Source organism: Dipodomys merriami, unplaced genomic scaffold, assembly GCF_024711535.1.
Source record: "Dipodomys merriami isolate MVZ:Mamm:240054 unplaced genomic scaffold, mDipMer1.0.p SCAF_10, whole genome shotgun sequence".
Lineage (NCBI taxonomy): Eukaryota > Metazoa > Chordata > Mammalia > Rodentia > Heteromyidae > Dipodomys > Dipodomys merriami.
In genome coordinates, this window is record NW_027202271.1 from 3197904 (window position 1) to 3213351 (window position 15448).

A 15448-nucleotide genomic window follows, 5' to 3' on the forward strand; every position below is an offset into this window, starting at 1 on the left:
AGCCTCCTGAGTAGCTAGGATTACAGTCATGAACCACTGGTACCTGGCTAGATCATTTGTTTTTAGAGGCATCAAAGCACCAAATATGAATGTTTTCCTGTGTCCTTAATGTACTTGAGAAATCTTGCTACTAATTTTGTGTCACTAATTTTTCATGCTGTATTCAATTAAGAAAACAAAACGGGCCTGTCTTTTCTATTGGACCTTTCTTGGGGGTGGGGGAAGGGGCTGTTTAATCCAGATGTTGCTGTGTCAGTGAACATTCCTCACTAAATCTCAGGCAGCTGCTTAGCGACTGTCACTAACCCCTGGCTCTGTCGTCTCTTTGTATATATGTCTAATTTATCAGTTTCTCGTAGATTGTCAGCAGCCTGCTGCCGCCGTACCGCCACAGTGCGCACAACTAACTGCAAGGCCAGACTGCCCGACAGTCAGGTAAACTCGTAGCCCTTGCTTCTCCCACCCTGCTGCATGTCTGACCCCCAGAGGCCTGGACGGAATGACCTCCTACTCTGTGTTATCTCATATCTGGGGCGTGGGGGTTGGGTGTGGGGGGAATGCAAGAGAGTGAGCATTCGGGTCTCATTACTGCTCGGAGATAGGCTAGAGGCCTTTGTGCCCCTCGGGCAGGCAGAGTGTAGGTGTTCACATCCAGGGTGATTCACCAGCCTTCCAGTTGGAAACCTGGAGTTGTGTGGATATTAGTCCCACTTTGCTATTTGTTTCTCAGACAAGCAAAACCAGGAAGAGAATGGAGACCAAAGATACACAGTGTAGCAAAGGTCTGACCCAGGACAACTTTATTTTTTTTTAAAAAAGAGCTTCTAAAGCTGGTGACTCACATCTGTAATCTGAGCCACTCATGGGGAATTCATAAGAAAATCACCAGTCTGGACAGAAAAGCCCAATTAGCCAGCTGGGCTGAAGCTAGGCATTGGTGGCTCATGCCTGTAATCCTAGCAGCTCTGGAGGCTGAGATCTGAGGATTGTGGTTCATAGCTAGCCTGGGCTGCCTACCCTGTCCATGAAATTCATATCACCAGTTAACACCAAAAAGCCATAAGTGGAGCTGAGGCTTAAGTGATAGAAGGAACAGTACTCAGGCCCTCAATTCAAGCTCCAGGACTGGTGCACAAAATGCTAGGCTGGAGGCATGGCTCATGTGGTAGAGCACCAGCCTTGAGCAAATAAAACTAAGGGACAGTACCTAAGGCCTGAGTTCAAGCCCCATCAAACTCTAGTCTGGAGCACACGTGTGGGCGGGCATCCACACACATACATACACATTGGTAATGAGTGAACTTTTTAGATAAGATGATCTGAAAAATTCTAAAAGCAAATTTGCTCGCTCCCTGGACAGTGACCTGGAGAGCTGATGACCATTCATGGTTCCTGGGAAAACTTGTGTGAAATCCGCTATGACTTTTCTTCATCCTGGCTTCCCTAACTCCTGTTGGAGCCATATGCTTTCCTAGTCTGTCTGAGTGTTGCTCATTCGTGCATGTTGCTATATCTGTCACCCTCATTCCAGGGGAGACTTCTTTAGTCCTCAGTCTGTCTGAGGAGTAGGTGTAACTGCAGGCCACATGTGGGCCTGCATTGAGGAGCTAGGAAGCCACCAATGCAGGACTGTGGCAGCCAGGGGCCAAGTGTCACATGGTCCCTGGGACTAAAGTTGTATTGTTCCCGGCCAGGGTCATTTTATTTGTTTGTTTGTTTTTGTGCCAGCACTGGGGCTTGAACTCAGGGTTTAGGTACTGTCCCTGAGCTTCTTTTGCTCAAGACTAGTACTCTACCACTTGAGCCACAGCTCCACTTCCAGCTATCTTGGTGGTTGGAGATAAAGGCTCATAAGCCTATAGCGTCTCATAGGCTTTCCTGTCTAGGCTGGCTTTGAACCATGATCCTCAGATCTCAGCTTTCTGAGTAGCAAAGATGATAGGCATGGGCCACCTGTGCCAAGTCCAGCCTGGATCTTCTGATGGTTCTTAGTCTGGGCTGTTCTAGCAACAGAGCTTTTATTCCAGAAAGGTTTTTTGCTAACCTGTTTGTGCTATGTGGTATTGGCAGTCAATCATAGAGCAATTTCAATAATGGATGCAATTCAAATACATGGATAAGTATTCCATCCATCTTGATGGAATTTTACATGCATAATGTTAAGAATGTGACCTATAACTGGGCAAGTGGCTCACGCCTATCATCCTAGCTATTCAGGAGGCTGAGATTTGAAGATCCCAATTGGAAATAGGCTCAAGCAGACAAGTCTGAGAGACTCTTATCTCCAACTAACCAGCAAAAAGCTGGAAGTGGAGGTATGGCTCAAGTGGTAGAGTGCCAGTCCTAGGTGGCTCAGTGAGAGTGTGGAATTTGAGTTCAAGTCTCAGTACTGGTACCAAGCTACTCAGGGGGCTGTGATCTGAGGATCATGGTTAGACAGGAAAGTCTATAAGACACATCTCCAGTTAACTATCAAAAAAGCCAGAAGTGGAACTGTGGCTCAAGTTGGTAGAACTCTAGCCTTGAGAAAAAAACCAAAGCAAACAAAAACTCATGGATAGTGCCCAGGCCCTGAGTTCGAGCCCCAGGACCTACACTAAAACCAAACAAGCAAACAAAAAATTCCAACTAAATATAAATAAAGACAAATAAGGCTGGGAAAGTGGCTCAGTGGTAGAAGCGCTTGCCTTGCATGCCTGAGGCCCTGGGTTCGATTCCTCAGCACCACATAAGCAAAAAGAAAAAAGCCATAAGCGGCGCTGTGGATCAAGTGGTAGAGCGCTAGCCTTGAGCTGAAGAGCTGAGGGACAGCACCCAGACCCAGAGTTCAGGCCCCACAACCAGGCCAAAAAGAAAAAAGAAAAGAAAAGACAGATAAAAAGCTCAACCTACAGTCCATGCTCTACAGAGAAGCCCATGCTCACGCAGGGTTGGGATGTGTGGCTGTGTAACAGAGGTGCCAGAGGCATGGGTGAGTGAATGAGCGAGGGGCTCTTTGTCCCGATGCAATGTGTGGGCTGGGATCCCACCTGTCACACCCCACAGCTGTGTGACCCTTAGGTTACTTCTTCGGGCTTAAGACTCCTGTGAAGTGAGGAGATCCACAGACCCAGAGGGGAGGAATTCAGTGTCTGTAATCCACCTTTCATAGCACCTGTCTGGTTCAAGCAGAGAAATCCAGTCCCTTTCATAACCTTCCTCCTTTATTTGGGCACTGAGTAGAAAAGACAACTGCTCCAGGTGGTTTTTGTTTTTGTTCTTTTTGCTGCTCCTGGGGCTTGAACTCAGGGCCTAGACACTTCCTGCATTTTTTTGCTCAAAGTTAGTGCTCTGTCACTTGAGCCACAGCGCCACTTCTGGTTTTTTCTGAGTAGTTTATTGGAGATATTTCTCATGGACTTTACTGGCCAGACTGGCTTTGAACCAGGATCTCAGATCTCAGCCTCCTGAGTAACTAGGATTACAGGCATGAACTATCAGTGCCTAACTTGCTCAGGGTATTTCAAGAACAGAGATGGTCTCATCAAATGGTTTCGTTTTTGTGTGTGTGTCCATCCTGGGGCTTGAACTCAGGGTGACTAGCATTCTACTGCTTGAGCCACAGCTCCACTTCTGGCTTTTTGGTGGTTAATTGGAGATAAGAGTCTCACAGACTTTCCTGCCCAGGCTGGATTTGAACCAAGATCCTCAGATCTCAGTCTCCTGAGTAGCTAGGATTACAGGTGTGAGCCACCAGTGCCCAACTAGGGAAGACACTTTTAAAGCTTTATTACATCTGGCTATCGTGTGTGTGTGTGTGTGTGTGTGTGTGTGTGTGTGTGTGTGTGTGTGTGTGTGTGTGTGTGTGTGTGTGTGTGTGTGTGTGTGTGTGTGTGTACTCGTGCATGTGTGTGTATGCATATGATGCTAATAGGCTTGAAGTCAGGGTATCTTGCTCTCACTTAGCTTTTTTGCTTTAAGGCTGGCATTCTACCAATTGGGCCACAGCTCCACTTCTAGTTTTTTTGGTGGCTAATTAGAGACAAGAGTCCTTTAGATTTACCTGCTCAGGCTGGTTTCAAACTTGGATATTCAGATTTCAGGCTTTCTGAGTAGCTGGGATGTCACCAGTGAGCCACCAACACCCAGCCCACCCAGCCTGGCTTTTTTTTTTTTTGGTGGGGGGAGGGGTGGATAGGTTGCAGGGCTTGAAACCCAAGCGCTGTCCTTGAGTTTTTTTTGAAAAAAGCCCTAATTTTCTAGTGGTTAATTAGAGGAAAGAATATCACAGACTTCCTGCTTGGGCTGGATTCAAATGATAAACCTCAGATCTCAGCCTCCTGAGTAGCTAGGATTACAGGTGTGAGCCACCAGCACCCAGCACTTTTTTTTTTTTTGGTAGATCCATTCTGACTTAAACATTTAAATGACCCAGTTCAGTTGCTTATGCAGAGATGGCTGCATTTAGGCTACTTGCTTTTTCCATGGGTCGATTTACTTGAAATTAAAGCACTTTCATGAATTGCAAATGTTTCTCCTCCCTTGATGACAGCCTAATCTCAACCCCACTTCCACAGCTCGTGTAAAGAAAAGAACAAATGTGTGGTGCTTCTGGTTCACACCTGTAATCCTAGCTACTCAGGAGGCTGAGATCCGAGAATCACAGTTCAAAGCCAATCCAGGCAGCAAAGTCCAAAAGACTCTTATCTCCAAATAACCACCAAAAAAGCTGGAAGTGGAGCAGTGGCTCAAGCAGTAGAATACTAGTCGAGTTAAAATGCTCAGGGACAGTGCCTAAGCCCTGAGTTCAAGCCCTAGGCCTGGCACAAAAACAAACAACACTGATAAGAACAGTCTGGGATGAAGAGTTTATATTACATTTCCCCCATGCGTTTCATTTTTCTTTGTCCTGTCTTGTTTTGAACGCCACCCCCCCCCCCCACCATGGTGCCAGCATGCTTTGGACTTCAATGGTGCTAGCATGCTTTGGACTTTAAACTATTTAAGTGTTTGTGAAACGTAGTGGGTGTGATCTCTGCAGCCTGCCTGAGCCTTAGTCAGCGCGTTCTGCTGACCAGTGTGTTTCTGCTTTGCAGTCCTGATGGAGTGGCCCCTGAGGAGCAGCCGCATTCCAGCTCGCCCTGCGTTCCTCTCCAGTGTCTCTCACCACCACCTCGCCCCTAAGCCTCACCTCCAGTGGACATTGGGGCACACCCAGGATACTGCCCAAGACTCAGCAGGGAGTTTTCTTCTCCATAGTCAGATGGCATTGGATTCATCATCTGGGAAGAGGAAACATTGAGAAGAAAACACAAAGCATCTAGACTCCTTGTGTGATCAATGTGTTCTGATGAACTGCAATCAGTTGGCTCTAGTGCACTCGATTTAAAAAAAAACAAAACATAAATCTCAGATGACTGGCTTTACCTCTATAGCAGAGTGTCCTATGACAATTTAAGGAGACATATGTTATAAAATTATCTTTCTTCATCCTCCAAATTCAGCTATAGAGGAGGATTCTTTTTTTTTTTTTTTTTGGTCGTTGATATTTATTTTGTTGGAGATTTTTTTTTTTTTTTGGCTATCTAATGTATGTCTATCAAGCTAATTTAATTTCTGTGAGAGGAGAATTTAATTTAATTCATTTATTTTATTTTTGAATCAGCAATAGTTTGCTGAGTGAAATATGAATTGTAATTTAGCTTGGGATCTGGAATTAGCCAGACTGGTTATTTTCCTTTCACAAAATGCTATGCGAGGTGCATTTGATCGTTAACAGTAACTCTATTTTGCTGTTACATTCATACTATGTATGCAAACTTTCTTTTCTAATTGGTCACTCATTAACTGCTGGGTTTTGTTTTTCTTTTTGTTTTTCTTATTAGCGTTCTTCACTGGACATCATTAAGTAAATCTAAGAAAGAGACTAAATTATAATTTGTTGACACTCAAGTTTGGATGGCATCTTTAGCTTTTTTTGAAATTGCAATTTGAGTAGATGCACTGGTGCTGCTTGTGTGTGTGTGTGTGTGTGTGTGTGTGTGAGAGAGAGAGAGAGAGAGAGAGAGAGAGATGATATGATGTTAAAGTTAAATAATTTGAAGGGAAAAATAGTGTGTTTATTTAATGATCAGAATATATATATTTTTTTTCTTCTTCCAAATTCAGGGTCCTACTATGAGTCTTTCCTGTTAAAAAGTATCAAGAATTAATTGGGAAATATATACACAGATAGATGTAAGGTAGTCTTGGCTAGTTAATTGACCCAGAAGTGTTCAGATTTTGAGTCAGTTGTATGCTTTGTTGTCAGGTTTTTTTCATAATTAATCTTCCTTGCTAACACCACCCCCCCCAACCCCAATAGGTTAAAAAAAAAACATAGCTCATTGTCTACTTTTGATCAACACTCAGGTGCCTATAATCATTTTAGATTGAGATAAGACATGTTCCTAGTTAATTTCCAGATTCTGCTAGGTAACTTTTATGACTTGATTTCACCGTGGATTTTCATAAGCAAAATTTATTTTGCACATCATCTGACAAACAAGGAAACATGTTGAAACTTCTTGAGCTGTCAAGTCTTGCACTGGGCTCTTTAATTTCCCAGGGCTGGTTCACACTGTTGCTCCTCATCTTGGCTCCTTGTCCCTGTCAGATAGCCTTAACTTAGTTAAAGACCCAAGGATTTCATTTTTCATGTAATGGAATCTGTAACTTGTTTTCAAAATGACTAGATCTTTATTGTTCATGTAAAGGACCATTAGCAATGTGGGGTGCTAAACCATAGGTGGGGTGTCTAGTAGAAGGAGGGCATTGTCAGGGAGTTGTCAGTCCTACTGTATACCCTGTCTGTTCTTGTCTATCATCTGCCAGTGAAGGTGCATTCCTGTTAATTACCAAAGCCACCAAAAGGTTCTGTGTTCTTTCTAGAAGTGCTACTTTGATCCAGGTCCTTTCATAGGCAGCTTGGAGGAAATAATTAAGATCTTCCACAAAAATAGGGATTAGAGTTAAAGGACAGAAACAGATGTGTGTGTGTGTGTGTGTGTGTGTGTGCGCGCGCGCTGGTACTGGGGCTTGGACTCAAAGTGTCTCACACTCTTGCCTGGCTTTTGCTCCTAAGGCTGGCACTCTACTACCTGAGCCATACCTTCACTTCTGACTGGGTCATGGGAGATCAGAGTCTTTTTAAAGACTTCCCTGCCTGAGCTGGCTTTGAACTGTGATCCTCAGATCTCAGCCTTCTGAGTAGCTAGGATTACAGGTGTGAGCCACCAGTGCCTAGCTTAGAAACAGATTGTCATGCAAGTTCTAACCCCAGGACCCTCTTGCATTGTTCCTACATGTATTGCCTTGCTGTGAGGTCCTGTTTATTAGTGTTGCGTCTACCCAGTAGCAGGATGAAGGAGCAGGATGGGTTTTATTGGAGTCAATGAAAGAAATCTTCCATGCTCCTGTTGTGTGATTTTATTTTGTTTTGCCAAGTGGTTGTAGCGAATCGACTTTGTGCCTGAGGGAACTGGCTTTTTAAATAAGTACCTCAGAACATCTTTCTTTTTGGCTGGTTTTTTGAGGTGGTGGTGGTGGGTGCCCAGTGGGATTCTTCTCTAGGTAAATATAGGATGGGAGAGTATGGCGCCCCCTGTCAGGAGAGCTGGTACTGAATTCCCTCTCAATCCTTTGGAGCCCAGTCACATAGAAAACTCTTATTTCTCCCAATAGGAAACTTACCATGAAATTGCTTATTAACTACTTTATTTCTGCTTTTTTAAAAAAGTTATCTAAATAGAGTGGGACAGGCTTGCTTGCAAATATTAATCCTATAAAATGATAATTTTAGCAAGACTTTGCCAAGGAGATAAACTTGGAGATGAATTAGCACAAAATTAGGTGATAATCCCTGAGCAGTAAAAGAGAAAACCATAGATTTATCTTGTGGTTGAGCCATATTTATAGTCACTTACAGATTTTTTTTAAAAAACTTTATTTATTTATTTTGTGCTGGTACTGGGGCTTGAGCTCAGGGCCTGGGCACTGTCTCTAAGCTATTTTGCTCAAGGCTGGTTCTCTACCACTTGAGCCACAGTTCCATTTTCCACTTTTTGTTGGCTTATTGGAGATAAGAGTCTTACAGATTTGTCTGACTTGGGCTGGCTTCAAATCAGGATCCTCAGATCTCAGCCTCTTGAGTAGTAGATAGGATGACAGGCATGAACCACCAACCTAGGCCAAGGCAATTTTTTAAAGGAAGCACAGTTGCAATATGGAAGACTTGTGTATGGAAATGCTTTCCTACTGAGGATTTTTCTTAGTTAAAAAATAACAGTAAAATAAAGTGAAGCAATTAATTGCTTCTCATTCAAGTGCTTACACCTTGGTGGAATTTTTCTAATCAATTCATGCTTTCCTCAGAGCTTGTTATATATTTCATTGTGGATTCTAAGAAAAGAGGAGAGGGGAGGTATTGTGATTTGGAGAACTTCTAGAAAACATAAAGCTATTCACTAATTTTAAAAGTATTTATTCAGAAATAATACTTTATTTAGCCTAAGGAAGTAGTAATCCTTAAGAAAAGAGAGTTTACTGAACACTTAGGTGGACACATTAAATTCTAACCCCCTTAAGGGTACAACCTGTTGAAGTTGAGAAAAATTAAAAATTTAAAAATTTAAAAAAAAGAAAAGAGAATTTATTTCCTCTTGTTAAAAAAAAATACATAGCACAATGGCTACAAAAAGGAAGACTTCATTGAGAGAGGTTTTATATTAACTCTAGAAAAGAGATTTTTTTAACAGTGGAAAATTAAGCACTGGAATTTATAGTCATAAGAAAGAATTATTATTATTATTACTACTATTTTGGTGCTGGTCCTAGGGCTTGAACTCAGGGCCTGGGCACTATCTCTTGAGTTTTTGTGCTCAATGCTGGTACTCTGCCACTTGAGCCACAGCTCTATTTTCCAGATTTTTGGTTATTAATTAGAGATGAGTCTCATGGGCTTTCCTGCCCAAGGTGGCTTTGAACCATGATTCTCAGATCTCAGCTTTCTGAGTAGCTAGGATTATAGGCATGAGCAATAGGCACCTGGCACAATTAACAAAAAAAATTTTAATGAGTATTATTGGTGGTCTAGTACGTATTCAATGATAAGACATCTCGATGTAGCGTATATTCTGAGAGCCATAATCTATGATCCTTTCCTTAAAAAATTTAAAAATACTTTACAGTTTTACCAGTTAGTCATAAAAAGGGTTCTATCCTTTCAAATAGGATAGCAATCTTTATTTCTTAAAGGTATTTGTTCTTGAGAAAGAAGATTGTGATGACTGTTTTTCCTTGTAGCTAGATTTCATAATTTCTTTATAGTTTTTCCAGAAAGTAGTAATTTTATTATTTAAAAAAAACCTCAAATGTCAAAAGTCTTAAAGAAAACAACTGTCCTCAGGAATATTTTGTGACTGGTAGATATTTGATCCCCTAAGAAGGAGGAATGCCTGTAAAATATGATCTTTATCTAAAAGGATCATGGTCTTTAACATTTGCTTTTTCCATGCCATAGGGGGTACGTGTGTGTGTGTGTGTGTGTGTGTGTGTGTGTGTGTGTGCATTTGCATGCACACACGTACACACACACACACACACACACTGGAGTTTGAACGCAGGGCCTAAGCACTGTCCTTTAGCTTTTATGTGCTCATGGCTAGTGCTCTACCATTTGATCCACAGCTCCACTTCTGGCCTCTTGGTGGTTAATTTAGTGGTAGAAATGAATCTTATAGACTTTTGAACTATCAGCCTCAGATCTCAGCCTCCTGAGTAACTAGGATTACAGGCATGAGCCACCAGTGCCAGGCTGGGGAATACTCTTAGATGGAAAGTGGTATATAATCTATTTCTCAGAAGGATGTCAATGGGTAGTCCGAGGGTATAGCTAAATGGTAGAGGACTTGTCTGAGGCCCTGGTCTCTCTCCCCAGCTAAAGGTGTGTACACACACACACACACACACACACACACACACGAAAGAGAGGAAAGAGACCCTTGGAGAGCACCTTTTGTCAGCAAGTCTGGCAGGATATCCTTGATCCCTCACTCTAGATTATGACAGAAAGAGAGAGAGAAAAGACCAGTTAACTGCTGGTTCAACCCAAGCATGTCACAAATACATTGATAGCGCAGATATAAATATACTTAGATTGGTCAGAAACAGAATTATGGTTTGCAATTTTTTTTAAGTTTTATCTCTTATTTTTATTTTTTGGTGCTGGTCCTGAACTTGAACTCCAGGCCTGGGTGCTGTCCTTGAGATTTTATGCTCAAGGCTAGTGTTCCACCACTTGAGCCGCAACTCCACTTCCAGCTTTTTGATAATTTCTTGGAGAGAACAGTCTCATGGATTTTACTGCCCCAGCTGGCTTTGAACCATGACCCCCAGATCTTACCCTCCTGAGTAGCAGCACTAGGATTACAGGTGTGATCCACTGGTACCTGGCTTCCTAATTTTTTGTTTGTTTTATAAGCCAGAAATAGTTCTTGTGTTTAGGATCACAAAAAAATTACTGTAGTAATATTTTCAAATAAAGGGAACATAATTTTTCAGATAGCTATTGAGCTGGAGGTAGGATTAGAAGTATGATCAGTGCTGAATTGATAATTTTTAAAAATTTTAATGTCTGTGGATATACAACTAGTCTAGCTCACTAGTGACCTTTTCTGTTCTGTGTAATGCTTCTAGATGAGTTATACCTGAGATTAAATTCATCTGGATTTGAAGATGAACTTGGTTGCCATAGGGTCTGAGCATGTGTGAAGCTGGACTATGACCTTCAACTCAAAAGGTTTCATGGATACATTTCTTTTCAATCTGTTACTCATAGTTCCAATCGAGATATTTATTACTGAGATGTGTTCCCTACTGTTTGCAGAAGTACAGGACTATTAAGAAGAGAATTGCTGGGTGCCAGTGATTTACGCCTGTCATCCTAGCTACTCAGGAGGCTGAGATCTGAGGATTGCTGTTGGAAGTTAGCCATGATAGTAAAGTTGATGAGTCTTTTATTTCTAATTAACCTCCAAAAAAGCTAGAAGTGAAAGAATGGCTCAAGTGTTAGAGTGCTAGCCTTGAGCAAAAAAAGCTAAGGGGCAGATTCCAAGCCTGGAGTTCAAACCCAGTATTGGCAGAAGACATGTGTGTGCATGCACACACTCTCTCTGTCTCTCTGTCTCTTTCTCTCTCTGTCTCTTTCTCTCTCTGTCTCTTTCTCTCTCTGTCTCTCTGTCTCTCTGTCTCTCTGTCTCTCTCTCTCTCTCTCTCTCTCTCTCACACACACACACACACACACACACAGGCACACAGTTCCCCTTCTTTAATATAAACACTAGACATCTGATTTCTCTCTTGATTTCTGCATTAGGAATACACAGAGATTCCTGTATATTCAAAATATACAGAAATTACTTGTGTCCCTTTCTAAACAGGAATGCATGACTTGAATCTCATCTGTTTTTCACCCCTCTCGGCTCCATTTCTTGACAGTCTGCCCAGTTCCAGGGGAAGCTTGGATAATATTTCTGAGATGGGAGTTTTAAATGCTGTACCCCATTCATGGAGAACTTTATTTTAACTTTCATCTTCAGAATCAGTTTCTGATTCTAATTCTTTAATGAGAACACTGCAAAGTAAATTTTATGTGAATGTTTGCTTTTCCTTAAAAAAAAAGTTATTTTAGTTTATTGTGTGCCAGTAATGGGGCTTAAACTCAGGGCCTCACTTTGTTGCTTGGCTTTTCAGCTCAAGACTGGTACTGTTACCACGTAAGCCACATCTCCACTTCTGGATTTACTCACTGAGGATAAGAGTTTCTTGGATTTGTCTGCCTAAGTTGGCTTCAAACTCTGATCCTCAACTCTCCGTCTACTGAGTAGCTAAGATTATAGGTGTGAGCTCCCAGTGCTTGGCAAAAATGTCATTTAAAAACAAATTGCAGAGAGCTGCAAGGTAACAGAAAATGTCACCGCCTTGTTAACAAATCATAATTCAGTGCTAATGAGTGGAGATTCAGAATGAATCATTAGGTAAGGTTTTGCAGCAAAGGAAAGACATCATGTAAACATTGCCACAGAATTTTTAAGCTCAATGGTTCAATTAAATGAATCTTGGAAAACATTTTATGACATTTTTGTAATCTCTTGTTTTTATTTGCATGATTATGCACATATAACAAACCAAAATGATTCTAATATTGTATTTCTTTCCAGTAATAACATTTGTGTCATGTATGGCCAACCTTGATTTGTACACTGTATTTTATTGTTGTAACGGATGATTAAGCTAGTTGTTTATATTTAATTGCCGTTTGAGTACTATGCCTTTGGGGATTCAATGCTATGAAATATTTCCACCTAATAATAATATCATATGAAAATATGACTGAAAGATTGATCGAAAAAACCTAAAAGTTTTAGTGGGGTTGCTAATTAGTATTATTTTTTAATCCAAATGTCCACGGAAATGCTTTCTAAGACATGCCTTTGTTTTAACTCAAAAAAAGATTTCTATGCATTCATTATGGCTTGCTCTTTTTACTTTTCTTATGTAGACAATCCTCATTGAATGTCTTCTAGGAGAACCTGTTGGATACTGCTTGTATTCGTGTAATCTGATTATTCACCCAATGCTTGGAGAAAGCGCTCCAGAGCCGAGAAAGTCATCGGAAGCCAATCTAGCAATTCTTAATATCTTGGTCTATGTTACTTACTAAATATCATGTCATGCATAACTTGTTTCCAGAAATAAACTGGCCATCTTTTGTTCATCAATATTAACTTTTCCTCAGTTTAGAATTGCTTTTTATCTTTTCTTTTCTTTTTTGTCAGCCATGGGGCTTGAACTCAGCCAGGGTGCTATCCCTAAGCTTGTTTTGCTCAAGGTTAGCACTTAGCACTTTGAGCCACAGTTCCATTTTCAGTTTTCAGGTGGTTAATTGGATATCAAAGTCTTCAGCCAGGCGCTGGTGGCTCATGCTTGTAATTCTAGCTACTCAGGAAGCTGAGATCTGAGGATTGAGGATCGAGCCAGCCCGGGCAGGAAAGTTTGTGAGATTCTTATCTCCAACAAACTATAGTACTCAGAAAAAGCCAGAAGTAATGCTGTGGTTCAAGTGGTAGAGTGCCTTGAGCACAAACAGGCTCAGAGACAGAGCCCAGGCCCTGAGTTCAAACTCCAGGATTGGAGGGGGGGGGGGGGGGGAAGTCTCACAGTCTTTCCTGCCAGAACTGGCTTCAAACTACAGTCCTCAGGTCTCAGCTTCCTGAGTAGCTAGGATCACAGGCATGAGCCATAGTACCATTTTGATTTATATTTACAAAAAATGGGAGGGGAGAGTGATGGAAGTTTCTATGTGACCTATATTTTTATTTATTTTTTATTTTTGTCAGTCCTGGGGCTTGAACTCAAGGCCTGGACATTGTCCCTGAACTTCTTTTGTCAAGGCTAGCACTCTACCACTTGAGCCACAGTGCCACTTCTGGCTTTTTCTGTTTGTGTGGTACTGAGGAATCAAACCCATGGCTTCATGCATGCTAAGCCAGCACTCTACCATTAAGCCACATCCCCAGCCCATGACCTACATTTTAATTCAAAGCAATAATGTCTTGAAGCTAAAACCTGAAGTTTACTTTGAATATGTCTACTCAGTCCTGTTAATTATGTATCAAATTTTCCCTTCCTCAGCTTCTCTCCATTTATTGCTCTTATTTTCCTAAAAGAGTGTCTGGGTAGGAAAACCCCCTTAACTGAAGTTGATTAGAAATGTACTAAGTCAAAAAAATGCCTGTTATAAAAAGGGAAACATTGAAGCCAGACACTGGTAGTTCACACCTGTAATCTTAGCTGTTCAAGAGGCTGAGATCTCAAGATCACAATTCAAAACTGGTTTTGGACTTTGGGCAGAAAATGTGTGATAGTTCTTCTCTCCAATTAACTAGCAAAGGTGTAGCTCAAGTGGTAGAGCACCAGCCTTGAGCGAAGCCAAGTGAGTACTGGAGGCCCCGACAAGAAAGGAAGAAAGAAGGGAAAAGAAAGAAAGAGAAAACTTTAAAGTTAAATTATGCAATTTTCCATGTAGCTGTGACATCTCACCTCAACGTTTGTAAACTGGCACATACACTGTGCTAAAAATACAAAAGTCTTTAAGGACAGGTGCCTGTAGTTCACACCTATAATCCCAGCCACTCTGAAGGCAGAGATGGAGAACATCACAATTGCCTAACCTGGGCACAAAATTCCCAGGACCCCATTTCAACGAATAGCAGGCTGCAGTAGTGTATGCCTGTCATCCCTCCTGAGGTCAGGAGAATCTTAGCTTGAGGTCAGCCTGGGCTGAAAGTAAAAAATGACCAGAATAAAAAAGGGCAGGAAGTGCTGAGTTACTGCCTAGATAGAAAAAAATCCCATGGTTCAAACGCCAGTAGGGGGAAAAAAATCTTTACAAGAAATCTTCAAAAGAGCAGCAGTCAACATTTTAATTAGTGTTTAATAAAGTAAAACTAAGAACTATATTGATGCTTTCATAATTTGACTTCCCTTGAAGTTTAAATTATTAAAAATGTTAGTCAAATGTCACAAGAATATGTCAAACAAGCTATTAACCCAAGATTAATAAGTGACTCATATCAAAGGCTTTCAAAGGAAAGAATAATAATTTACCTATAAAAACCCACTGACTTGAAAATATATATCCTTATATATAGCTTGCCACATAATGGGTAAGCAAGAGAGAAAATTAAAAAATACATACTTAAATATAAATATACAATAATACATATTTGTATATTATATTCATACAAATATATTTATTAGATAGATCAATAGAGTAACAGAGGAAATCTGTAGAAAAAAGTTACTTGTGAAAGAGTGAGGGCTGGAATTGGAAGGGGCCAGAGGGGCCACTGCCTTTTGATGTTTTGCTATTATAGTCATGAAGGATGCTATCTATTCAAAAAAGGAGAAAATATATGAGCTCTCAAAAATCAATGAGGGGCTGGGAAGGTGGCTCAGTGGTAGAGCGCTTGCCTTGCATGCCTGAGGCCCTGGGTTTGATTCCTCAGCACCACATAAGCAAAAAGAAAAAAGCCGGAAGTGGCGCTGTGGCTCAAGTGGTAGAGCGCTAGCCTTGAGCTGAAGAGCTGAGGGACAGCGCCCAGGCTCAGAGTTCAGGCCCCATGACCGTACCCAAAAAAAAAAAAAATCAAACAATGAGGCTGGGTGCCAGTGGCTCATGTCTACAATCTTAGCTTCTCAGGAGGCTGAATCTGAGGATCACGGTTCAGAGCCAAGGAATGTCTGTGAGATTCTTATCTCCAAGTAACCATCAGAAGTGGGGCTGTGGCTCAAGTGGCAGAGCACTAGCCTTGAGTAAAAGAGCCCAGCACCCAGGCACTGAGTTGAAGCCCTAGGCTTCACACACAAT

General features: G+C 41.4%; 1 protein-coding gene across 9 annotated transcripts in view; it reads left to right on the forward strand.

Annotated features, from left to right (window-relative positions):
* Positions 1 to 12803, forward strand: part of Bicd1 (BICD cargo adaptor 1) — a 105584-nt gene extending 92781 nt beyond the window's left edge. For 2 of the 9 annotated variants that reach the window (XM_070038542.1, XM_070038561.1), the window contains exons 9-10: positions 360 to 435; positions 5076 to 5261. In XM_070038542.1, coding sequence (XP_069894643.1) covers positions 360 to 435; positions 5076 to 5163 — 164 coding nt within the window. In that variant the 3' untranslated portion in view covers positions 5164 to 5261. Of the gene's footprint in view, positions 1 to 349; positions 499 to 5075 lie in introns of those variants that run through there. The other 7 variants (XM_070038580.1, XM_070038597.1, XM_070038533.1 and 4 more) reach the window with 5 other exon arrangements.
* Positions 12804 to 15448: the final 2645 nt, after the last annotated feature.